At 53.8% G+C, this 18596-nt stretch overlaps 1 protein-coding gene across 6 annotated transcripts in view; it reads left to right on the forward strand.

Moving 5' to 3' along the window:
- Positions 1 to 18596, forward strand: part of MINK1 (misshapen like kinase 1) — a 65152-nt gene that overhangs the window by 20369 nt on the left and 26187 nt on the right. For all 6 annotated transcript variants that reach the window (XM_075272396.1, XM_075272397.1, XM_075272400.1 and 3 more), the window contains exons 3-10: positions 13480 to 13536; positions 13619 to 13744; positions 14856 to 14966; positions 15047 to 15137; positions 15234 to 15364; positions 16693 to 16747; positions 17977 to 18055; positions 18291 to 18466. In XM_075272396.1, the coding sequence (XP_075128497.1) occupies positions 13480 to 13536; positions 13619 to 13744; positions 14856 to 14966; positions 15047 to 15137; positions 15234 to 15364; positions 16693 to 16747; positions 17977 to 18055; positions 18291 to 18466 (826 nt within the window). The remainder of the gene's footprint in view (positions 1 to 13479; positions 13537 to 13618; positions 13745 to 14855; positions 14967 to 15046; positions 15138 to 15233; positions 15365 to 16692; positions 16748 to 17976; positions 18056 to 18290; positions 18467 to 18596) is intronic.

An 18596-nucleotide genomic window follows, 5' to 3' on the forward strand; every position in this document is an offset into this window, starting at 1 on the left:
CTCCCTTTCCCCTCGCTCTCTCCGCTCCCTTTCCCCTCGCTCTCTCCGCTCCCTTTCCCTTCGCCCTCTCCCTTTCCCCTCGCTCTCTCCGCTCCCTTTCCCCTCGCCCTCTCTGCTCCCTTTCCCCTCGCCCTCTCTGCTCCCTTTCCCCTCGCCCTCTCTGCTCCCTTTCCCCTCACCCTCTCTGCTCCCTTTCCCCTCGCTCTCTCCGCTCCCTTTCCCCTCGCCCTCTCCCTTTCCCCTCGCTCTCTCTGCTCCCTTTCCCCTCGCCCTCTCCCTTTCCCCTCGCTCTCTCCGCTCCCTTTCCCCTCGCTCTCTCTGCTCCCTTTCCCCTCGCTCTCTCTGCTCCCTTTCCCCTCGCTCTCTCTGCTCCCTTTCCCCTCGCTCTCTCTGCTCCCTTTCCCCTCGCTCTCTCTGCTCCCTTTCCCCTCGCTCTCTCTGCTCCCTTTCCCCTCGCTCTCTCTGCTCCCTTTCCCCTCGCTCTCTCTGCTCCCTTTCCCCTCGCTCTCTCTGCTCCCTTTCCCCTCGCTCTCTCTGCTCCCTTTCCCCTCGCTCTCTCTGCTCCCTTTCCCATCGCTCTCTCTGCTCCCTTTCCCCTTGCCCTCTCCCTTTCCCCTCGCCCTCTCCCTTTCCCCTCGCCCTCTCCCTTTCCCCTCGCTCTCTCCCTTTCCCCTCGCTCTCTCCGCTCCCTTTCCCCTCGCTCTCTCTGCTCCCTTTCCCCTCGCTCTCTCTGCTCCCTTTCCCCTCGCTCTCTCTGCTCCCTTTCCCCTCGCTCTTTCTGCTCCCTTTCCCCTCGCTCTCTGCTCCCTTTCCCTCGCCCTCTCCCTTTCCCCTCGCCGTCTCCGCTCCCTTTCCCCTCGCCCTCTCTGCTCCCTTTCCCCTCGCCCTCTCTGCTCCCTTTCCCCTCGCCCTCTCTGCTCCCTTTCCCCTCGCCCTCTCTGCTCCCTTTCCCCTCGCTCTCTCTGCTCCCTTTCCCCTCGCTCTCTCTGCTCCCTTTCCCCTCGCTCTCTCTGCTCCCTTTCCCCTCGCTCTCTCTGCTCCCTTTCCCCTCGCTCTCTCCGCTCCCTTTCCTCTCGCTCTCTCTGCTCCCTTTCCTCTCGCTCTCTCTGCTCCCTTTCCCCTCGCTCTCTCTGCTCCCTTTCCCCTCGCTCTCTCTCTGCTCCCTTTCCCCTCGCTCTCTCTCTGCTCCCTTTCCCCTCGCTCTCTCTCTGCTCCCTTTCCCCTCGCTCTCTCTCTGCTCCCTTTCCCCTAGCTCTCTCTGCTCCCTTTCCCCTCGCCCTCTCCCTTTCCCCTCGCCCTCTCCGCTCCCTTTCCCCTCGCTCTCTCCGCTCCCTTTCCCCTCGCTCTCTGCTCCCTTTCCCCTCGCTCTCTGCTCCCTTTCCCCTCGCTCTCTGCTCCCTTTCCCCTCGCTCTCTGCTCCCTTTCCCCTCGCTCTCTGCTCCCTTTCCCCTCGCTCTCTGCTCCCTTTCCCCTCGCTCTCTGCTCCCTTTCCCCTCGCTCTCTGCTCCCTTTCCCCTCGCCCTCTCCCTTTCCCCTCGCTCTCTGCTCCCTTTCCCCTCGCTCTCTGCTCCCTTTCCCCTCGCTCTCTGCTCCCTTTCCCCTCGCCCTCTCCCTTTCCCCTTGCTCTCTGCTCCCTTTCCCCTCTCTGCTCCCTTTCCCCTCTTTGCTCCCTTTCCCCTCTCTGCTCCCTTTCCCCTCTCTGCTCCCTTTCCCCTCGCTCTCTCCGCTCCCTTTCCCCTCGCTCTCTCCGCTCCCTTTCCCCTCGCTCTCTCCGCTCCCTTTCCCCTCGCTCTCTCCGCTCCCTTTCCCCTCGCTCTCTCTCTTTCCCCTCGCCCTCTCTCTTTCCCCTCGCCCTCTCTCTTTCCCCTCGCCCTCTCTCTTTCCCCTCGCCCTCTCCCCCCCTATGGTTCCATGTATCCTCCCTCTAAGCGTTTTCTGCCCAGTGCCTGTTTCCTCCTCCTTGTCGCTTTTCTTTATTCTGCTCCCTATTCCTTGATGTCTCCTGCTGTTGCTCCCTACTCCTCACTGTTCACACCCCCTGCACATTTCGGCGTTGCCCGGCCTCGCTCTTGGAATGTGTGGCTGACTTAGTCTGTTCAGCTGCCCATTGTCAGCACTTGTTGTGTTGGCGATGCCAGCCTGGAAACTGCAAACATAGAGGAAAATGCAGAGTAAGCAGACGGCACATGGAGAGGAGGGGGAGGGGGTGGTGGGTGAGAGAGACGGAAACAGAGGGGGCGTTATTAGGAGAATGAGCGGGGGAGTATTAGTGTAACATCACTATGGCAACAGAAAATGATGTGCAAGCATAGAAAAGACTGTGCATATCGTGCCATTGTGTACCTGCCGCATATACAGTATACAGAGGGAGGAAGAGACCCCTCCCCCTATAGGGTGATACAGGGAGCTATGAGTCTGCTCCTCCTCCTATAGGGTGATACAGACAGAAGGGAGCTATGAGTCTGCCCCTCCTCCTATAGGGTGATACAGGGAGCTATGAGTCTGCCCCTCCCCCTATAGGGTGATACAGACAGAAGGGAGCTATGAGTCTGCCCCTCCTCCTATAGGGTGATACAGAAGGGAGCTATGAGTCTGCCCCTCCTCCTATAGGGTGATACAGATGGGAGCTATGAGTCTGCCCCTCCTCCTATAGGGTGATACAGACAGAAGGGAGCTATGAGTCTGCCCCTCCTCCTATAGGGTGATACAGAAGGGAGCTATGAGTCTGCCCCTCCTCCTATAGGGTGATACAGAACGGAGCTATGAGTCTACCCCTCCTCCTATAGGGTGATACAGAAGGGGGCTATGAGTCTACCCCTCCTCCTATAGGGTGATACAGAAGGGAGCTATGAGTCTGCCCCTCCTCCTATAGGGTGATACAGAAGGGAGCTATGAGTCTGCCCCTCCTCCTACAGGGTGATACAGAAGGGAGCTGTGAGTCTGCCCCTCCTCCTATAGGGTGAGACAGAAGGGAGCTATGAGTCTGCCCCTCCTCCTATAGGGTGATACAGAAGGGAGCTATGAGTCTGCCCCTCCTCCTATAGGGTGATACAGACAGAAGGGAGCTATGAGTCTGCCCCTCCTCCTATAGGGTGATACAGAAGGGAGCTGTGAGTCTGCCCCTCCTCCTATAGGGTGAGACAGAAGGGAGCTATGAGTCTGCCCCTCCTCCTATAGGGTGATACAGACAGAAGGGAGCTATGAGTCTGCTCCTCCTCCTATAGGGTGATACAGAAGGGAGCTATGAGTCTGCCCCTCCTCCTATAGGGTGATACAGAAGGGGGCTATGAGTCTGCCCCTCCTCCTATAGGGTGATACAGACAGAAGGGAGCTATGAGTCTGCCCCTCCTCCTATAGGGTGATACAGACAGAAGGGAGCTATGAGTCTGCCCCTCCTCCTATAGGGTGATACAGAAGGGAGCTATGAGTCTGCTCCTCCTCCTATAGGGTGATACAGAAGGGAGCTATGAGTCTGCCCCTCCTCCTATAGGGTGATACAGAAGGGAGCTATGAGTCTGCCCCTCCTCCTATAGGGTGATACAGACAGAAGGGAGCTATGAGTCTGCCCCTCCTCCTATAGGGTGATACAGATGGGAGCTATGAGTCTGCCCCTCCTCCTATAGGGTGATACAGAAGGGAGCTATGAGTCTGCCCCTCCTCCTATAGGGTGATACAGAAGGGAGCTATGAGTCTGCTCCTCCTCCTATAGGGTGATACAGACAGAAGGGAGCTATGAGTCTGCCCCTCCTCCTATAGGGTGATACAGAAGGGAGCTATGAGTCTGCCCCTCCTCCTATAGGGTGATACAGATGGGAGCTATGAGTCTGCCCCTCCTCCTATAGGGTGATACAGACAGAAGGGAGCTATGAGTCTGCCCCTCCTCCTATAGGGTGATACAGAAGGGAGCTATGAGTCTGCCCCTCCTCCTATAGGGTGATACTGACAGAAGGGAGCTATGAGTCTGCCCCTCCTCCTATAGGGTGATACAGAAGGGAGCTATGAGTCTGCCCCTCCTCCTATAGGGTGATACAGAAGGGAGCTATGAGTCTGCCCCTCCTCCTATAGGGTGATACAGGAGGGAGCTATGAGTCTGCCCCTCCTCCTATAGGGTGATACAGAAGGGAGCTATGAGTCTGCTCCTCCTCCTATAGGGTGATACAGACAGAAGGGAGCTATGAGTCTGCCCCTCCTCCTATAGGGTGATACAGAAGGGAGCTATGAGTCTGCCCCTCCTCCTATAGGGTGATACAGGAGGGAGCTATGAGTCTGCCCCTCCTCCTATAGGGTGATACAGAAGGGAGCTATGAGTCTGCCCCTCCTCCTATAGGGTGATACAGAAGGGAGCTATGAGTCTGCCCCTCCTCCTATAGGGTGATACAGAAGGGAGCTATGAGTCTGCCCCTCCTCCTATAGGGTGATACAGAAGGGAGCTATGAGTCTGCCCCTCCTCCTATAGGGTGATACAGGAGGGAGCTATGAGTCTGCCCCTCCTCCTATAGGGTGATACAGAAGGGAGCTATGAGTCTGCTCCTCCTCCTATAGGGTGATACAGAAGGGAGCTATGAGTCTGCTCCTCCTCCTATAGGGTGATATAGAAGGGAGCTATGAGTCTGCCCCTCCTCCTATAGGGTGATACAGAAGGGAGCTATGAGTCTGCCCCTCCTCCTATAGGGTGATACAGACAGAAGGGAGCTATGAGTCTGCCCCTCCTCCTATAGGGTGATACAGACAGAAGGGAGCTATGAGTCTGCCCCTCCTCCTATAGGGTGATACAGAAGGGAGCTATGAGTCTGCTCCTCCTCCTATAGGGTGATATAGAAGGGAGCTATGAGTCTGCCCCTCCTCCTATAGGGTGATACAGACAGAAGGGAGCTATGAGTCTGCCCCTCCTCCTATAGGGTGATACAGAAGGGAGCCATGAGTCTGCCCCTCCTCCTATAGGGTGATACAGACAGAAGGGAGCTATGAGTCTGCCCCTCCTCCTATAGGGTGATACAGACAGAAGGGAGCTATGAGTCTGCTCCTCCTCCTATAGGGTGATACAGAAGGGAGCTATGAGCCTGCCCCTCCTCCTATAGGGTGATACAGACAGAAGGGAGCTATGAGTCTGCTCCTCCTCCTATAGGGTGATATAGAAGGGAGCTATGAGTCTGCCCCTCCTCCTATAGGGTGATACAGAAGGGAGCCATGAGTCTGCCCCTCCTCCTATAGGGTGATACAGAAGGGAGCTATGAGTCTGCCCCTCCTCCTATAGGGTGATACAGAAGGGAGCTATGAGTCTGCCCCTCCTCATATAGGGTGATACAGAAGGGAGCTATGAGTCTGTCCCTCCTCCTATAGGGTGATACAGAAGGGAGTTATGAGTCTGCCCCTCCTCCTATAGGGTGATACAGACAGAAGGGAGCTATGAGTCTGCCCCTCCTCCTATAGGGTGATACAGAAGGGAGCTATGAGTCTGCCCCTCCTCCTATAGGGTGATACAGACGGGAGCTATGAGTCTGCTCCTCCTCCTATAGGATGATACAGAAGGGAGCTATGAGTCTGCCCCTCCTCCTATAGGGTGATACAGGAGGGAGCTATGAGTCTGCCCCTCCTCCTATAGGGTGATACAGAAGGGAGCTATGAGTCTGCCCCTCCTCCTATAGGGTGATACAGACAGAAGGGAGCTATGAGTCTGCCCCTCCTCCTATAGGGTGATACTGACAGAAGGGAGCTATGAGTCTGCCCCTCCTCCTATAGGGTGATACAGACAGAAGGGAGCTATGAGTCTGCCCCTCCTCCTATAGGGTGATACAGAAGGGAGCTATGAGTCTGCCCCTCCTCCTTTAGGGTGATACAGACAGAAGGGAGCTATGAGTCTGCCCCTCCTCCTATAGGGTGATACAGAAGGGAGCTATGAGTCTGCCCCTCCTCCTATAGGGTGATACAAAAGGGAGCTATGAGTCTGCCCCTCCTCCTATAGGGTGATACAGACAGAAGGGAGCTATGAGTCTGCCCCTCCTCCTATAGGGTGATACAGAAGGGAGCTATGAGTCTGCCCCTCCTCCTATAGGGTGATACAGACAGAAGGGAGCTATGAGTCTGCCCCTCCTCCTATAGGGTGATACAGACAGAAGGGAGCTATGAGTCTGCCCCTCCTCCTATAGGGTGATACAGAAGGGAGCCATGAGTCTGCCCCTCCTCCTATAGGGTGATACAGACAGAAGGGAGCTATGAGTCTGCCCCTCCTCATATAGGGTGATACAGAAGGGAGCTATGAGTCTGTCCCTCCTCCTATAGGGTGATACAGAAGGGAGTTATGAGTCTGCTCCTCCTCCTATAGGGTGATACAGACGGGAGCTATGAGTCTGCCCCTCCTCCTATAGGGTGATACAGAAGGGAGTTATGAGTCTGCTCCTCCTCCTATAGGGTGATACAGACAGAAGGGAGCTATGAGTCTGCCCCTCCTCCTATAGGGTGATACAGAAGGGAGTTATGAGTCTGCTCCTCCTCCTATAGGGTGATACAGAAGGGAGCTATGAGTCTGCCCCTCCTCCTATAGGGTGATACAGACAGAAGGGAGCTATGAGTCTGCCCCTCCTCCTATAGGGTGATACAGACGGGAGCTATGAGTCTGCCCCTCCTCCTATAGGGTGATACAGGAGGGAGCTATGAGTCTGCCCCTCCTCCTATAGGGTGATACAGAAGGGAGCTATGAGTCTGCCCCTCCTCCTATAGGGTGATACAGACAGAAGGGAGCTATGAGTCTGCCCCTCCTCCTATAGGGTGATACAGACGGGAGCTATGAGTCTGCCCCTCCTCCTATAGGGTGATACAGGAGGGAGCTATGAGTCTGCCCCTCCTCCTATAGGGTGATACAGACAGAAGGGAGCTATGAGTCTGCCCTTCCTCCTATAGGGTGATACAGAAGGGAGCTATGAGTCTGCCCCTCCTCCTATAGGGTGATACAGACAGAAGGGAGCTATGAGTCTGCCCCTCCTCCTATAGGGTGATACAGAAGGGAGCTATGAGTCTGCCCCTCCTCCTATAGGGTGATACAGACAGAAGGGAGCTATGAGTCTGCCCCTCCTCCTATAGGGTGATACAGAAGGGAGCTATGAGTCTGCCCCTCCTCCTATAGGGTGATACAGACAGAAGGGAGCTATGAGTCTGCCCCTCCTCCTATAGGGTGATACAGAAGGGAGCCATGAGTCTGCCCCTCCTCCTATAGGGTGATACAGACAGAAGGGAGCTATGAGTCTGCCCCTCCTCCTATAGGGTGATACAGACAGAAGGGAGCTATGAGTCTGCCCCTCCTCCTATAGGGTGATACAGACAGAAGGGAGCTATGAGTCTGCCCCTCCTCCTATAGGGTGATACAGACAGAAGGGAGCTATGAGTCTGCCCCTCCTCCTATAGGGTGATACAGAAGGGAGCTATGAGTCTGCCCCTCCTCCTATAGGGTGATACTGACAGAAGGGAGCTATGAGTCTGCCCCTCCTCCTATAGGGTGATACAGAAGGGAGCTATGAGTCTGCCCCTCCTCCTATAGGGTGATACAGAAGGGAGCTATGAGTCTGCCCCTCCTCCTATAGGGTGATACAGGAGGGAGCTATGAGTCTGCCCCTCCTCCTATAGGGTGATACAGAAGGGAGCTATGAGTCTGCCCCTCCTCCTATAGGGTGATACAGAAGGGAGCTATGAGTCTGCTCCTCCTCCTATAGGGTGATACAGACAGAAGGGAGCTATGAGTCTGCCCCTCCTCCTATAGGGTGATACAGAAGGGAGCTATGAGTCTGCCCCTCCTCCTATAGGGTGATACAGGAGGGAGCTATGAGTCTGCCCCTCCTCCTATAGGGTGATACAGAAGGGAGCTATGAGTCTGCCCCTCCTCCTATAGGGTGATACAGAAGGGAGCTATGAGTCTGCCCCTCCTCCTATAGGGTGATACAGAAGGGAGCTATGAGTCTGCCCCTCCTCCTATAGGGTGATACAGAAGGGAGCTATGAGTCTGCCCCTCCTCCTATAGGGTGATACAGGAGGGAACTATGAGTCTGCCCCTCCTCCTATAGGGTGATACAGGAGGGAGCTATGAGTCTGCTCCTCCTCCTATAGGGTGATACAGAAGGGAGCTATGAGTCTGCCCCTCCTCCTATAGGGTGATACAGACAGAAGGGAGCTATGAGTCTGCTCCTCCTCCTATAGGGTGATACAGAAGGGAGCTATGAGTCTGCTCCTCCTCCTATAGGGTGATACAGAAGGGAGCTATGAGTCTGCCCCTCCTCCTATAGGGTGATACAGACAGAAGGGAGCTATGAGTCTGCCCCTCCTCCTATAGGGTGATACAGACAGAAGGGAGCTATGAGTCTGCCCCTCCTCCTATAGGGTGATACAGACAGAAGGGAGCTATGAGTCTGCCCCTCCTCCTATAGGGTGATACAGAAGGGAGCTATGAGTCTGCTCCTCCTCCTATAGGGTGATATAGAAGGGAGCTATGAGTCTGCCCCTCCTCCTATAGGGTGATACAGAAGGGAGCCATGAGTCTGCCCCTCCTCCTATAGGGTGATACAGACAGAAGGGAGCTATGAGTCTGCCCCTCCTCATATAGGGTGATACAGAAGGGAGCTATGAGTCTGTCCCTCCTCCTATAGGGTGATACAGAAGGGAGTTATGAGTCTGCTCCTCCTCCTATAGGGTGATACAGACGGGAGCTATGAGTCTGCCCCTCCTCCTATAGGGTGATACAGAAGGGAGTTATGAGTCTGCTCCTCCTCCTATAGGGTGATACAGACAGAAGGGAGCTATGAGTCTGCCCCTCCTCCTATAGGGTGATACAGAAGGGAGTTATGAGTCTGCTCCTCCTCCTATAGGGTGATACAGAAGGGAGCTATGAGTCTGCCCCTCCTCCTATAGGGTGATACAGACAGAAGGGAGCTATGAGTCTGCCCCTCCTCCTATAGGGTGATACAGACGGGAGCTATGAGTCTGCCCCTCCTCCTATAGGGTGATACAGGAGGGAGCTATGAGTCTGCCCCTCCTCCTATAGGGTGATACAGACAGAAGGGAGCTATGAGTCTGCCCCTCCTCCTATAGGGTGATACAGAAGGGAGCTATGAGTCTGCCCCTCCTCCTATAGGGTGATACAGACAGAAGGGAGCTATGAGTCTGCCCCTCCTCCTATAGGGTGATACAGAAGGGAGCTATGAGTCTGCCCCTCCTCCTATAGGGTGATACAGACAGAAGGGAGCTATGAGTCTGCCCCTCCTCCTATAGGGTGATACAGAAGGGAGCTATGAGTCTGCCCCTCCTCCTATAGGGTGATACAGAAGGGAGCTATGAGTCTGCTCCTCCTCCTATAGGGTGATATAGAAGGGAGCTATGAGTCTGCCCCTCCTCCTATAGGGTGATACAGACAGAAGGGAGCTATGAGTCTGCCCCTCCTCCTATAGGGTGATACAGAAGGGAGCCATGAGTCTGCCCCTCCTCCTATAGGGTGATACAGACAGAAGGGAGCTATGAGTCTGCCCCTCCTCCTATAGGGTGATACAGACAGAAGGGAGCTATGAGTCTGCCCCTCCTCCTATAGGGTGATACAGACAGAAGGGAGCTATGAGTCTGCCCCTCCTCCTATAGGGTGATACAGACAGAAGGGAGCTATGAGTCTGCCCCTCCTCCTATAGGGTGATACAGAAGGGAGCTATGAGTCTGCCCCTCCTCCTATAGGGTGATACTGACAGAAGGGAGCTATGAGTCTGCCCCTCCTCCTATAGGGTGATACAGAAGGGAGCTATGAGTCTGCCCCTCCTCCTATAGGGTGATACAGAAGGGAGCTATGAGTCTGCCCCTCCTCCTATAGGGTGATACAGAAGGGAGCTATGAGTCTGCCCCTCCTCCTATAGGGTGATACAGAAGGGAGCTATGAGTCTGCTCCTCCTCCTATAGGGTGATACAGACAGAAGGGAGCTATGAGTCTGCCCCTCCTCCTATAGGGTGATACAGAAGGGAGCTATGAGTCTGCCCCTCCTCCTATAGGGTGATACAGGAGGGAGCTATGAGTCTGCCCCTCCTCCTATAGGGTGATACAGAAGGGAGCTATGAGTCTGCCCCTCCTCCTATAGGGTGATACAGAAGGGAGCTATGAGTCTGCCCCTCCTCCTATAGGGTGATACAGAAGGGAGCTATGAGTCTGCCCCTCCTCCTATAGGGTGATACAGGAGGGAACTATGAGTCTGCCCCTCCTCCTATAGGGTGATACAGGAGGGAGCTATGAGTCTGCTCCTCCTCCTATAGGGTGATACAGAAGGGAGCTATGAGTCTGCCCCTCCTCCTATAGGGTGATACAGACAGAAGGGAGCTATGAGTCTGCTCCTCCTCCTATAGGGTGATACAGAAGGGAGCTATGAGTCTGCTCCTCCTCCTATAGGGTGATACAGAAGGGAGCTATGAGTCTGTCCCTCCTCCTATAGGGTGATACAGACAGAAGGGAGCTATGAGTCTGCCCCTCCTCCTATAGGGTGATACAGACAGAAGGGAGCTATGAGTCTGCCCCTCCTCCTATAGGGTGATACAGACAGAAGGGAGCTATGAGTCTGCCCCTCCTCCTATAGGGTGATACAGAAGGGAGCTATGAGTCTGCTCCTCCTCCTATAGGGTGATATAGAAGGGAGCTATGAGTCTGCTCCTCCTCCTATAGGGTGATATAGAAGGGAGCTATGAGTCTGCTCCTCCTCCTATAGGGTGATACAGAAGGGAGCTATGAGTCTGCCCCTCCTCCTATAGGGTGATACAGACAGAAGGGAGCTATGAGTCTGCCCCTCCTCCTATAGGGTGATACAGAAGGGAGCTATGAGTCTGCCCCTCCTCCTATAGGGTGATACAGAAGGGAGCTATGAGTCTGCCCCTCCTCATATAGGGTGATACAGAAGGGAGCTATGAGTCTGTCCCTCCTCCTATAGGGTGATACAGAAGGGAGTTATGAGTCTGCCCCTCCTCCTATAGGGTGATACAGACAGAAGGGAGCTATGAGTCTGCCCCTCCTCCTATAGGGTGATACAGAAGGGAGCTATGAGTCTGCCCCTCCTCCTATAGGGTGATACAGACGGGAGCTATGTGTCTGCCCCTCCTCCTATAGGGTGATACAGAAGGGAGCTATGAGTCTGCCCCTCCTCCTATAGGGTGATACAGAAGGGAGCTATGAGTCTGCCCCTCCTCCTATAGGGTGATACAGACAGAAGGGAGCTATGAGTCTGCCCCTCCTCCTATAGGGTGATACAGAAGGGAGCTATGAGTCTGCCCCTCCTCCTATAGGGTGATACAGACAGAAGGGAGCTATGAGTCTGCCCCTCCTCCTATAGGGTGATACAGAAGGGAGCTATGAGTCTGCCCCTCCTCCTATAGGGTGATACAGAAGGGAGCTATGAGTCTGCCCCTCCTCCTATAGGGTGATACAGACAGAAGGGAGCTATGAGTCTGCCCCTCCTCCTATAGGGTGATACAGAAGGGAGCTATGAGTCTGCTCCTCCTCCTATAGGGTGATACAGACAGAAGGGAGCTATGAGTCTGCCCCTCCTCCTATAGGGTGATACAGACAGAAGGGAGCTATGAGTCTGCCCCTCCTCCTATAGGGTGATACAGACAGAAGGGAGCTATGAGTCTGCCCCTCCTCCTATAGGGTGATACAGACAGAAGGGAGCTATGAGTCTGCCCCTCCTCCTATAGGGTGATACAGACAGAAGGGAGCTATGAGTCTGCTCCTCCTCCTATAGGGTGATACAGAAGGGAGCTATGAGTCTGCCCCTCATCCTATAGGGCGATACAGAAGGGAGCTATGAGTCTGCTCCTCCTTCTATAGGGTGATACAGAAGGGAGCTATGAGTCTACCCCTCCTCCTATAGGGTGATACAGAAGGGAGCTATGAGTCTGCCCCTCCTCCTATAGGGTGATACAGAAGGGAGCTATGAGTCTGCCCCTCCTCCTATAGGGCGATACAGATGGGAGCTATGAGTCTGCCCCTCCTCCTATAGGGTGATACAGACAGAACGGAGCTATGAGTCTGCCCCTCCTCCTATAGGGTGATACAGAAGGGAGCTATGAGTCTGCTCCTCCTCCTATAGGGTGATACAGAAGGGAGCTATGAGTCTGCCCCTCCTCCTATAGGGTGATACAGAAGGGAGCTATAAGTCTGCCCCTCCTCCTATAGGGTGATACAGAAGGGAGCTATGAGTCTGCCCCTCCTCCTATAGGGTGATACAGAAGGGAGCTATGAGTCTGCTCCTCCTCCTATAGGGTGATACAGACAGAAGGGAGCTATGAGTCTGCCCCTCCTCCTATAGGGTGATACAGACAGAAGGGAGCTATGAGTCTGCCCCTCCTCCTATAGGGTGATACAGACAGAAGGGAGCTATGAGTCTGCCCCTCCTCCTATAGGGTGATACAGACAGAAGGGAGCTATGAGTCTGCCCCTCCTCCTATAGGGTGATACAGACAGAAGGGAGCTATGAGTCTGCTCCTCCTCCTATAGGGTGATACAGAAGGGAGCTATGAGTCTGCCCCTCCTCCTATAGGGCGATACAGAAGGGAGCTATGAGTCTGCTCCTCCTCCTATAGGGTGATACAGAAGGGAGCTATGAGTCTGCCCCTCCTGCTATAGGGTGATACAGAAGGGAGCTATGAGTCTGCCCCTCCTCCTATAGGGCGATACAGATGGGAGCTATGAGTCTGCCCCTCCTCCTATAGGGTGATACAGACAGAACGGAGCTATGAGTCTGCCCCTCCTCCTATAGGGTGATACAGAAGGGAGCTATGAGTCTGCTCCTCCTCCTATAGGGTGATACAGAAGGGAGCTATGAGTCTGCCCCTCCTCCTATAGGGTGATACAGAAGGGAGCTATAAGTCTGCCCCTCCTCCTATAGGGTGATACAGAAGGGAGCTATTAGTCTGCTCCTCCTCCTATAGGGTGATACAGACAGAAGGGAGCTATGAGTCTGCTCCTCCTCCTATAGGGTGATACAGAAGGGAGCTATGAGTCTGCCCCTCCTCCTATAGGGTGATACAGAAGGGAGCTATGAGTCTGCCCCTCCTCCTATAGGGTGATACAGAAGGGAGCTATGAGTCTGCCCCTCCCCCTATAGGGTGATACAGAAGGGAGCTATGAGTCTGCCCCTCCCCCTGTAGGATGATACAGAAGGGAGCTATAAGTCTGCCCCTCCTCCTATAGGGTGATACAGAAGGGAGCTATAAGTCTGCTCCTCCTCCTATAGGGTGATACAGAAGGGAGCTATGAGTCTGCCCCTCCTCCTATAGGGTGATACAGAAGGGAGCTATGAGTCTGCCCCTCCTCCTATAGGGTGATACAGAAGGGAGCTATGAGTCTGCTCCTCCTCCTATAGGGTGATACAGAAGGGAGCTGTGAGTCTGCTCCTCCTCCTATAGGGTGATGTGATACATACTCGCCGCCTCCCGCCTTCTTCTCATGGACTGACTTTCTGTCTTTCTTTTTAGGGTCGTCATGTTAAGACGGGTCAGCTTGCGGCTATTAAAGTCATGGATGTCACTGAGGTGAGGCGGCCATGTTTGTAGTCCGCCCTGTGTTTCTCCCCCACTAGATGTATATGACATTGTGGTGTTCTCCATTACGCAGGATGAGGAGGAGGAGATTAAGCAGGAGATTAATATGCTGAAGAAGTATTCACACCACCGTAACATCGCTACGTACTACGGAGCCTTCATCAAGAAGAGCCCACCCGGAAATGATGACCAGCTATGGGTGAGACCCTCCAGATAGATCGCCAGCTCTTCTGCCACAGATCAAAGCTGGAAGCTTCATGTGTTGTCTGACCAGTAGAGGGCGCATGGTGGGAGCGTGCTGAATGTGACTATATATGAAGGGAAGGGGTGGCCCAATGGCACAGCTGTGACTACTGGGAGATAAAGGGAGAATGGCTCGGCTGTGACTACTGGGAGATAAAGGGGGAATGGCTCGGCTGTGACTACTGCGACATATAGGGATTGGCTCAGCTGTGACTACTGGTGGCTAAAGGGGGAATGACTTAGCTGTGACTACTGGGGATAAGGGGGGAATGACTCAGCTGTGACTACAGAGAGATAAAGGGAGAATGGCTCGGCTGTGACTACTGGGAGATAAAGGGAGAATGGCTCGGCTGTGACTACAGGGAGATAAAGGGAGAATGGCTCGGCTGTGACTACTGGGAGATAAAGGGGGAATGGCTCGGCTGTGACTACTGGGAGATAAATGGAGAATGGCTCGGCTGTGACTACTGGGAAATAAAGGGGGAATGGCTCGGCTGTGACTACTGCGACATATAGGGATTGGCTCAGCTGTGACTACTGGTGGCTAAAGGGGGAATGACTTAGCTGTGACTACTGGGGATAAGGAGGGAATGACTCAGCTGTGACTATTGGGAGATAAAGGGGGAATGGCTTAGATGTGACTACTGAGAGATAAAGGGGGAATGGCTCGGCTGTGACCACTGGGGATAAAGGGGAATAGCTCGGCTGTGCCTACTGGTGGATAAAGGGGGAATAGCTCAGCAGTGACGGCTGGAGGAAAGGGATTTACTCTTAGAGTGTCCTGTTGTGACTACTGGGGAAAATTACCAAAGGCTTTATTGTGACTCTGGGGGAAATTTAGGGAAGAGCCCTGCAGTATGACTAGGCAAAAGCTCAGCTGTGACCACTGGGGAAAATAGGGGACGGAGTGTGCTGTGACTAGTAGGGCGAATGGTATGGGGGGCTCTGATGTGACTACTGTGCACAATGGTGGGGGCTCTGATGTGACTACTGGGGATACATTTGTGACAGTGGGAGGGGCCCGGATGCGTCTGTGCAGGTGAATGACGTCACGTGTCTCCCGGCAGCTGGTGATGGAGTTCTGTGGAGCGGGATCAGTCACCGACCTGGTGAAAAACACCAAAGGAAACGCCCTGAAAGAAGACTGCATCGCCTACATCTGCCGGGAGATCCTGCGGGTGAGTGCGGGGCTCGCTGCCGCCACCTATAGAGGGAGGGCACTTACTGTATACACGTTAACCCCTTGTGTTGCCCGCAGGGCCTCTCCCACCTGCACGCCCACAAAGTCATCCACAGGGACATCAAAGGGCAGAACGTACTGCTGACCGAGAACGCCGAGGTGAAGCTGGGTGAGTAGTCCGAGGAGATGGGCGGGGCCTCCTGAGGAGATGGGCGGGGCTAATTCTTACCTCCTCTTTTGTCTCTATCACCTCTTTATGGCGCAGTGGATTTTGGGGTGAGTGCCCAGCTGGACCGCACAGTCGGAAGGAGGAACACCTTCATAGGGACGCCCTACTGGATGGCGCCAGAGGTCATCGCCTGTGATGAAAACCCGGACGCAACGTATGACTACAGGGTAAGAACGGGCGATGTATTATGTGTGTCACCCCGAGAGCAAGTACATAGCCCTGTCCTGTCTGTATCACCCTATAGGAGGAGGGGCAGACTCATAGCTCCCTTCTGTCTGTATCACCCTATAGGAGGAGGGGCAGACTCATAGCTCCCTTCTGCATCACCCTATAGGAGGAGGGGCAGACTCATAGCTCCCTTCTATATCACCCTATAGGAGGAGGGGCAGACTCATAGCTCCCTTCTATATCACCCTATAGGAGGAGGGGCAGACTCATAGCTCCCTTCTGTATCACCCTATAGGAGGAGGGGCAGACTCATAGCTCCCTTCTATATCACCCTATAGGAGGAGGGGCAGACTCATAGCTCCCTTCTATATCACCCTATAGGAGGAGGGGCAGACTCATAGCTCCCTTCTGTATCACCCTATAGGAGGAGGGGCAGACTCATAGCTCCCTTCTATATCACCCTATAGGAGGAGGGGCAGACTCATAGCTCCCTTCTGTATCACCCTATAGGAGGAGGGGCAGACTCATAGCTCCCTTCTGTATCACCCTATAGGAGGAGGGACAGACTCATAGCTCCCTTCTATATCACCCTATAGGAGGAGGAGCAGACTCATAGCTCCCTCCTGTATCACCCTATAGGAGGAGGGGCAGACTCATAGCTCCCTTCTGTATCACCCTATAGGAGGAGGGGCAGACTCATAGCTCTCTTCTGTCTGTATCACCCTATAGGAGGAGGGGCAGACTCATAGCTCCCTTCTGTATCACCCTATAGGAGGAGGGGCAGACTCATAGCTCCCTTCTGTATCACCCTATAGGAGGAGGAGCAGACTCATAGCTCCCTTCTGTATCACCCTATAGGAGGAGGGGCAGACTCATAGCTCCCTTCTGTCTGTATCTCCCTATAGGAGGAGGGGCAGACTCATAGCTCCGTTCTGTATCACCCTATAGGAGGAGGGGCAGACTCATAGCTCCCTTCTGTATCACCCTATAGGAGGAGGGGCAGACTCATAGCTCCCTTCTGTCTGTATCACCCTATAGGAGGAGGGGCAGACTCATAGCTCCCTTCTGTATCACCCTATAGGAGGAGGGGCAGACTCATAGCTCCCTTCTGTATCACCCTATAGGAGGAGGGGCAGACTCATAGCTCCCTTCTGTATCACCCTATAGGAGGAGGGGCAGACTCATAGCTCCCTTCTGTATCACCCTATAGGAGGAGGGGCAGACGCATAGCTCCCTTCTGTATCACCCTATAGGAGGAGGGGCAGACGCATAGCTCCCTTCTATCTGTATCTCCCTATTGTAACCCTTTGTCTCCCTCTCTCTACAGAGTGACATTTGGTCTCTGGGTATCACGGCTATAGAGATGGCAGAAGGTGCACCACGTGAGTTATATCTCCCCCTTGCTATACGCTGTATCCCCCTGGTTAGTATCTTGCAGTAGTTGCTGACTCTTCAGCCTCCATTACTGCGCTCTCTCCAGACTGATAAGATAAAACACTTAGAAGTCTACAGAGAGATCTCTCCTATCCGGTGTTCTGCACTTCACAAATTACAGCCATCAAATCCGTTCTCCATTTGTGTATATTTTACACTGTGCATCAGTCTGGAGGCAGACAACAGGGAGCGAATTAACATGACAGCCTGACCTTCCGAAATCTGGGCTGTCAGTGGGCGCATAAGGGGTTGTATATCCTGAAGAGTGCCGTCTCAGGTTTGGGGTTGTTTATTTTGGTAATTGGTTATCAGTACGTTTGGCCACTGGTGGTGATGGGTTGGTTGGTTGTCAATACACTCGGCCTCTGGTGATTGGTTGTCAGTACACTCGGCCTTGTTTGGTTGGTTGTCAGTACACTCGGCCTCTGATGGTGGTTGGTTGTCAGTACACTCAGCCTCTGATGGAGATTGGTTGTCAGTACACTCGGCCTCTGGTTGGTTGTCAGTACACTCGGCCTCTGGGGATTGGTTGTCAGTACACTCGGCCTCTGGTGATTGGTTGTCAATACACTCGGCCTCTGATGGTTGGTTGGTTGTCAGTACACTCGGCCTCTGGTGATTGGTTGTCAGTACACTCGGCCTCTGGTGATTGGTTGTCAGTACACTCGGCCTCTGATGGTTGGTTGGTTGTCAGCACACTCGGCCTCTGGTGATTGGTTGTCAGTACACTCGGCCTCTGGGGATTGGTTGTCAGTACACTCGGCCTCTGGTGATTGGTTGTCAATACACTCGGCCTCTGATGGTTGGTTGGTTGTCAGCACACTCGGCCTCTGGTGATTGGTTGTCAGCACACTCGGCCTCTGGTGATTGGTTGTCAGTACACTCGGCCTCTCATAGCCCTTCATGTGTAGATCGCTCACCATACTTACCATCGGCTGTTTTCTTCCTCCATTCCCCTGTAGTCCTGGTGACTTCTCCTTATATATACACCCCATTAGAGTATACTCGGACGCTGCACATTTACAGTGTAATAGAGGGAGACGGGACACAATTTATCATCCTCTGCGCAGACATCGCAGCAGATCTCGCCCTTCTAGCCTGACGTGTGAACTGGCCCTTCGCTGATTAATGGTGAGCCCGCCACGGTATACGTTTCATCCGTCTCTTCTCTCCCCAGCGCTGTGCGACATGCATCCGATGAGAGCTTTATTCCTCATCCCCAGGAACCCTCCCCCGAAACTGAAATCCAAGAAATGGTGAGTGTGTAATGAGCGCGCTAATCGCCACAAAGCCGCCTAATACCGCCACATGGGGAATATTACAGGCGTCACATGACCAGCTGCCGCACACCTCCCGTATACAGGCTCGCATGGTGTAGTGTGAGGGGGGTGTATACATGTAGATATGGGATATGGCAAATGACGTCACTGCCGATTCCCTTGTCCGTTAATATATTTATGGTTGTTTTGTGGGTTTTTCACCCGTTTTTAGGTCCAAAAAATTCATTGACTTCATCGATACCTGCCTGATCAAGAACTACATGAACCGGCCGCCCACCGAGCAGCTCCTGAAGTACCCCTTTATTAGGGACCAGCCCACCGAGCGGCAGGTCAGGATCCAGCTGAAAGATCACATCGATCGCTCCCGCAAGAAACGGGTGGAGAAAGGTAAGTCGACCTTGGGCGCCCCCTGCTGTGCAACGTGAGATAGGCGTATCACTATAAAACATCACAGCAACCGTCTAGATATATCAAGCCTTATACAGCAACCCAGCTGCTGCAGAACCTCTTACTTTTA

This window comes from Leptodactylus fuscus, chromosome 5, assembly GCF_031893055.1.
Source record: "Leptodactylus fuscus isolate aLepFus1 chromosome 5, aLepFus1.hap2, whole genome shotgun sequence".
NCBI lineage: Eukaryota > Metazoa > Chordata > Amphibia > Anura > Leptodactylidae > Leptodactylus > Leptodactylus fuscus.